A 7293-nucleotide genomic window follows, 5' to 3' on the forward strand; every position below is an offset into this window, starting at 1 on the left:
ATGTTAATATCCAGAGAGATTTGGCTACAGCACTATACTGGTACAACCTTTACTATAATTACGCTGAAGTTGAGGATACACAGGCTGCAGAAGATAACCAGGTAAGTACTGAAACAGTTGATAACAAAATATGGAAAGCTCCAGATCCCCATACAGTCAAAATAAATGTCGATGCGGCCTGGAAGGATGGTGATTATGCAGTTGCAGCTGTGGAAAGAGATAACACTGGTTCTTGGTGTGGAGTAGGAACCAGAGTGGGTAAAACGGATACGGCAGTTTATGTTGAGGCTGATGGTTTTAAGCTAGCAACTGAACTAGCTGTTTGGTTAAATTTGAACAACATAATCATTGAGGGTGATAGTCAAGTTGTGGTAAACAGTCTCAAAGGGGTATCGAGGAAAATTCCTTGGAGAATCTGGAGACTAAAGGATGACATCATCGCAAGAATGCATTCTCTTAACTGCTCTGGAGCTTACAATTTTGTGCCAAAACCGGCCAATCAAGATGCTCATTCTATTGCGCCGTTTGCTCTCTCAAACAACGTCCAACAAATGTGGACTAGTTCTGATTTTCTACCTAGCATTGTTAGCCTCCGGGATGTAAACAATGGCTAGTTTTTGTTCCTCTCCTTTTTGGATACCAAAAAGATAAATAAAAAATAGTCTAACCAATCATATGAGATATGTAGTGATCCGATAATATCCACTAACCAATCTTTCTCTTAGCCATATTTTGGTTCTTTAGATTTTGTGAACATAGAACATATTAGGAGCATCTCCAAACGTGTTTGGGTGTGCTTCCTATGTGCTTGACGGAGGAAGATAACATTTGAAAATTTAAAGCCTAATATTTTCATAATTTTAGGAATATCATACAGATAATCTCCAACCATGAATTTATTATATTGGTTAGGGGCCTTTTATGTCCTTGATTTGAAAATTAAATATTTGATCTAATTGTTAATAACCATAGATACAAGTGATTAGAATGTTTACATTCTCTGGAAGAACTTCTAAAACTACAGTAAAACTTCGATAAATTAATAGTCTTGGAACCGTTAAATTCTATCAATTTAGCGAAGTATTAATTTATCGATAAGCTAATTGTATATATAATTTGAGACCGAAATACTGGCTCTAGAATGAAAGTTAGGCCAAAAGCTTGAATTCTAGAGCTCCTGGGGCCCTACCGATAGGAATCGAGAATTTTGAAATATTCTCGGTGATTTTTGACGAACGTAATGGATAAGAGTTATAATAGCTTTCGCAAAACCAAAACCCTAATTAGTATTTCTCTTTCCGTTTTCTTTTTGTTTCCATCTCCATTGATTTTATTATCTTCCCTTTTCTTGATCTACTCTTTTCCCTTTCTGTTATACAATAGATAATATACCACTAGAAAAGAAAAGATTCGACAATAAAAACTTCGATGCTATTAGATATTCATTGTAATTTATTAGGGTAAAATCTTTTGATTCAATCGTGATCAGTATATCCTAAGAAGCAAACACGCCCAGTTGTTACTGTTCTGTATAGTAATCTTCCCGCATTAGTCTATAATTGTTTTTCAACTACCAATTGTTGTTTTCTGATGGCAGGATTAATCGAAAAATTTTGGGTGTATGACCTCTGAAATATCAGTGAAGAGTGCATTTGATTTTCAGGAACTTGCTGATGAGATAGAGCTTGGTCCAGAATCTCACATCATTTGATATTTTATTCGTTTCTTTTTCGTTATTATGCTGACTTACTATATATTTTTCTTCAATGTATGTTAGCTTCTTTCCAAGTTTAGTGTACTGTAGCTTGATTGGAATTGTGTATGCATTTGTCTGTGTTATGGATTCTGATTTTCAGATTTCATACATTCCAATCGTAGATTCTTTAAAAAAAAAAAAAACTTTTGTATATACTATATAGCTTGCAGGGTAGTCTTCCAATCATTGTTTGCAGTTAGAGTATTTCAGCCTTCAATTGATTGTTTGATTTCAGCAAGTCCCTTGATTGGACTGGTGATGTCAAAGCTCCACTTTGTTTTGTTTTTTTTTTTAGTTTAGTTCACTGCATTGTGTTAGTTGGAGAAGCCAATATAATTTTTAAATTATTTAAGCTAATGGGTACTTGATGGTAGTGTTATCTACAACCAAGATTATTCATCTTTTTCAGTTTTGTTAACAACTGATAAATATAATATGTTTATGTATTAAACCTTCTTAAGGGTGTCAGAATCGATCTAGAAAGGGATAAACCGGTGTTGATAAGGTACGCAACATCCCCTAAGTAGTTATTTATTAACCAACACCAAGAAGTCCGTTTACAGGTGTAGAATTCCATCTTATATTGTTTCTTTGCCACATAAAATTAACTACAGGTCGGTTCATATGCTTTGTTTTGTTCCTAATAACAATCTAATTCTTAGATTGTTAAACTCATATCCAGAAGGACTTTAATTTATATGTTGTGTCATTTAAGGATTTGGATGAGTCTGCCGGCAACAGTCTAATTAAAACTAGATGCCATCTTATATTGTTTCTTTTGCCACATAAAATTAACTATAAGTCGGTTCATATGCTTTGTTTTGTTCCTAATAACAATCAAATTCTTAGATTTCTAAACTCATATCCAGAAGGAATTTAGTTGATGTGTTGTGTCATTTGAGGATTTTGATGAGTCTGCTGGCAACAGCCTAATTAAAACTAGATGCCAACTCCCTTCTGGAGATAGTCGATCTACATTTCATAGTACATCACTACATGGATGGGTGATGGGTCTATGACATTAAAGGAAAAGTTGCTTTTTGTTATCCTAATATAGTATTTCTACAACTTTGCTACATGAATGCAGCATCATCTCTGGAGAAGTGAAACCACAACTTCGTCATTGCGAAACCAGCCAATGTATGTTGTTTGATTTTCCACTATTTCTTTAAAATATATGTTTATATACATTCTTGTAGTAGTTATTTAGGAAACCATGGTAGCTTATGATTCATGTTTTGGTTCGTGTTTAATTGACTCTATACACAAGGTAATTCATCCAGACAACAATTAGCTTTGGTAAACCCTGGAATTGTGTATGGAGGCTGAAGTCTCAACAGAACATCAAGTTCTTTTTCTTAGCATATCTTGCCGCCAAAGCAATTACTAAAACAAATATAACCTAATTCCTTAGATATTGGGCTGTGGAGCCGTCACAAGCAAAGAGATGTGAAAGTGCATCTAATACTCTGCTATCTCTACAAATTCGCAGTTAAAGCTATCCGCTCTGCTGATACTACATTTTGACACAGTAAGAGCATCTGTTTCTACATTTTCAACACAAATAATGTAATTAACTTAGCCCCGTGCAACGCACGGGAAAGATACTAGTAAGTTATTAATATATCAAAACATGTTAAATTTAGGTTTAAATTTCAAAAATAAAAGTGTTGATCGTTTCTTGCAACAACAAAAATCTAAAGATTTTATTTTCAATTCAAATTATTTTATGGCAGAATATAAGCTAATGTACTGCATGAATACTACGTACTTAAATATATATGCACTTTGATGTTAAAATTAAAACAATAAAATTACTTCGAAACTTCTAACTGAACTATAAAAAAAATTAAATATAAAGTCTAATATTATATAAATATCAACAAGAAACAATTAATTCTAGATTCCTATATTTTGATAAGGCACCATAGTGTACTGCTATTACACTGACTATTAATTTATATATTAGATGGGATCTATTGGTAACTCAAAAATTTTATTATCTTATAAGTTTGGAGGGACTATTAATTTAACACATTATCCCAAATTGGGATTGGCAAAAAATGTTATCTTAGTGAAGTTATTAATTTATCGCGAATTAATTTAACGAAGTTCTACGATAAAGGATGAGTTTTAGGATGACAATGATCACATTCCCGTTTGAGAAAGATTTTTATTAAAAACTAGAAAAATCCTAGTGACCTAATTATTAGGAAATTAAGGGTGTCCCATTGGAAATGCACTAGGAAAAATTTTCGACAGGTGATGAAAAGGTTTTTATTGTTGTGATTCCAACTGATGATATACTGGATATTTTCACTATTGTAACTAAGTATTGTATTTCAATTTGCTCTTATTTAAAATCCTAGTTATTTATAATTTCCTTTGTAATGTTGTGGAGCTTGTCATCACTTGTTGATCGGAACAATTTGGATGGTTGTCTATCCTAAAAAATGGGAAATTCTAGTTATAATAAATTTGTCAAAAAATAAATAAACAACTAAACTAAGGAAAAGAATAAAAATGTTTTTGCATTTATAGGAGAATTAAGTACTACAAATTGACTAAAATGAAAAAGCGAAAGTATCTTTTTTTTCTAAAAATGAAGGAAGCGTTATTCATCGATACTTAAAAAGCATACATGCTTTATTATTTAGCTGCCGAGCACACATCAAGTTTACATAGTGGTATACATGTTCATAGTGGTATAGTTCATGATTTAAGAGCTGAATTTGCATGAAAATAATCTGTATGTTTACATCAGTAATAAGCCTTCCTTATCAATATGATACCAATCCAAAGGGGTCGGATACGCAATTGTTTAAGTCGATTAATAGAAAAATTTAGAGAGGACGGATGATTTAGGAGGTCGCCGATCATCATGACCTAACCAATGCTGCATATGTATTCCAATTGCATCCAAATACAAACTGCTTCTTCCATGGAGTCCAACAACTTTCCCTTCAGTTATAGTTGAAGTGAAAAATGCTCCAATTTCTTCACCATAAGGTCCATATTTACCTCTGCTGGTAAAAAATGTTAGTGATCTTATAACTTTAGGTCTTTCATCTTTGCCTATGGAACCATAATATCCACTTATACAAGTAATCACTTCATGTGGGTAATCAAACTTTATCTGCGAGAAAACCTTCATTAGAAAACACTGGATTTGCATATTATTGATTTTAGAGTGTTAAAAGTTTATGTGCGCGCTTACTCTGTTGGTGGTGTCTCCACCGCTGCCTCCATGTCTTGTAGACCAAACGGATTGTCCATTTCGATCGTACTCGATCTGTATAGAACAAATGGCTTCTCCTTTTGTCAGAAATATCTGCTTGATTCCTGTGAAAACTCCATCATCCCATGGTCGGCCTCCATCTCCTCCCCATGGCCCTGGTCCGCATGGAGCCGGTTCTTTTACAACTCCATATGTTGCCTACAAATCGAAAAATGTAAATTCAAGGTCGAAATATGGCGACTGAAATATATGTGGCAGCATGGATAAGCTTGTATTTACCTCTTCTTTCTGTCCTCGCTTTGCTAGTTTATTAGACCATTGTGGATTATCCATCTCGGCTACTGGCAATTCAGGTGGACTACAAGCACCGGCACGTTTCGGGATCCAAAAGTTCCCTTCGTTAACATGAACCCCAATACTATCTACAAAGTATCCTTTCCTTCCATGGAATCCAACAATTTTTCCTTGTTTCAAGTTGGATGAAAATGGTGTTCCTTGTTCATCACCATATGGTCCATGAGTTCTTGTATTGGTATGAAATGTTATGGATTTTATCACTGTTGGTCCCATGTACATGACTGTTCCATAGTAGCCTGATATGTGCGTCAAGATCTCGAACGGAAAATCAAAAACTATCTGCAACAAAAAAAAAATATATATGAGAAAATTGAGAAGAGGCGCTAATAAAACATCGACCGAGTTTAGAAACGAACGTTATATGATTTGATTCCTCCAGCTCCACCATTTCTGCTTCCCCAAACTGCTAAACCATTCTTATCGTATAAAACTTTTATCGAAACAAGTACTGAACTACGTGTTAAGTTCACTTGTCGAACACCAGTGTAAACTCGATCATCAAATATGGTACCACCATTACCTCCCCAAGGTCCGTAAGTCAGAACACTTGAAACACCTTTGTCAACATAAGTAGGAACAACCTGAAACACATACACATTATAAGTTACGTACTCTTAACTAAAACGAACTGAACGTGGGCAGTGATGAGTTATCCATCACCTTGATATCATTTGGTTCTACTTCGCTCGTCTCCGAACTGCTCAAATTCCTTATTAAAACTTTGTTCGGTTTGACGTTATTTTTGCTATCACTATGTTGCAACGCGAGAATGTTATTGTTTTTGTTATCACTTTGTTGCAACGCAAGAACGTTGCTGTTTTTGCTATCACTTTGTTGCAACGCGCGAATATTATTGACATACCCATCCTCATCGTCAACCTTCCAATGGACTACCTTGAACCCTAAATTATTGCTCCCGGTCTCTGCCCCGGTTGCAACAAGATTGTGTGATGGAACTATAGATTTGCATGGAATTGGCTCCTGGTATACAAAAAGTGGTCGCATATGAACACCGATCGCATCCAGATACCAGCCAAAATATCCATGAAATCCTACAATTTTGCTATTGGACATTGAAAATGAGAATTGAGTTCCTAGTTGGTTAGCACCAAATGGTCCATATGTTTTCATATTGCTGACAAACGTCAAAGATCGGATAAACACCGGACCGTATAAACTGGTGGCGCTACCATAATACCCACTAATTGATATTAGAAACTCGTCTGGATACTTAAGAATGACCCTGTCGGATTTTTCGCCACCATTGCCACCGTGCTTTGGTGACCAAACTGAGTTTCCTTTGTCATCATACTCGATTTGCATGGAATCAACTCCTGCTCCATGAGTGACTATCAACTGCTTGATACCCGTGTGTAGTCCATCATCCCATCTTCCTCCTCCTTGACCTCCCCAAGGTCCTGCCGAGACTGGGATGGTGTCAAACCCATGATCATAGTTCTGCTTCATATCGGAACATTTTAGTTACAAGGTTAAACGAAAAAAACATATATAAAAATCATATGCAAAAAGAACTAAATAAACTTAAATTTACCATTTTCAACAAGCAGAGAGTATGATGATCAAGTTCGTTAGCTAGCTTATTAGTGTACCACTACTCATGGATGAAGAAGTGATGAGACTGAAGTAAGGTTTTTATTAAGTAGGGTATGATTCGTATAAACCTTTGCGCTTGATTATGGTACGTTGAACCATAAAAGAATCTGCAATGGGGATGGTTTTATCCGATTCTTTGTTCCACTATCAGTAGAATCAGATCCAAGATAATCCTGCAACAGACGCTAAGATAAGAAGATATTCAATCTCAAAATTTCAAGTGACCACAAAAGAAAAAGAACCGCCAACTTTTACAATAAAAAAAAAAGAAAGATCCTGTCCCTGTCTCCCACATCACAAGACACGAGTCGTTACGCAACAATCAATA

General features: G+C 35.1%; 1 protein-coding gene across 2 annotated transcripts; it reads right to left on the bottom strand.

The window, feature by feature from the left end:
• Window positions 1-4326: 4326 nt before the first annotated feature.
• Window positions 4327-7045, bottom strand: LOC113288924 (jacalin-related lectin 3-like). 2 transcript variants are annotated; one of them, XM_026538088.1, is made up of 6 exons: window positions 6904-7045; window positions 6012-6809; window positions 5708-5932; window positions 5274-5630; window positions 4974-5192; window positions 4327-4892 (listed from the first exon to the last, which is right to left on the bottom strand). In XM_026538088.1, the coding sequence occupies exons 1-6, from the start codon at window positions 6904-6906 to the stop codon at window positions 4587-4589; spliced, it is 1908 nt and encodes a 635-aa protein (XP_026393873.1). In that variant the 5' UTR covers window positions 6907-7045; the 3' UTR covers window positions 4327-4586. The 2 variants fall into 2 exon arrangements, with proteins under 2 accessions (XP_026393873.1, XP_026393866.1); XM_026538081.1 differs by having other exon boundaries at window positions 6012-6812; window positions 6904-6983.
• Window positions 7046-7293: the final 248 nt, after the last annotated feature.

Source organism: Papaver somniferum, chromosome 1 (genome assembly GCF_003573695.1).
Source record: "Papaver somniferum cultivar HN1 chromosome 1, ASM357369v1, whole genome shotgun sequence".
In the NCBI taxonomy this organism is placed as follows: Eukaryota; Viridiplantae; Streptophyta; class Magnoliopsida; order Ranunculales; family Papaveraceae; genus Papaver; species Papaver somniferum.

Bases quoted from the DNA above. Each gene is read 5' to 3' on its own strand.
- LOC113288924 (XM_026538081.1), bottom strand. The intron at 5,631-5,707 runs GTTCGTTTCTAA...TTTTTGTTGCAG, and splicing joins GAGGAATCAAATCATATAAC to ATAGTTTTTGATTTTCCGTT. The intron at 5,193-5,273 runs GTAAATACAAGC...TTCGATTTGTAG, and splicing joins AGCGAGGACAGAAAGAAGAG to GCAACATATGGAGTTGTAAA.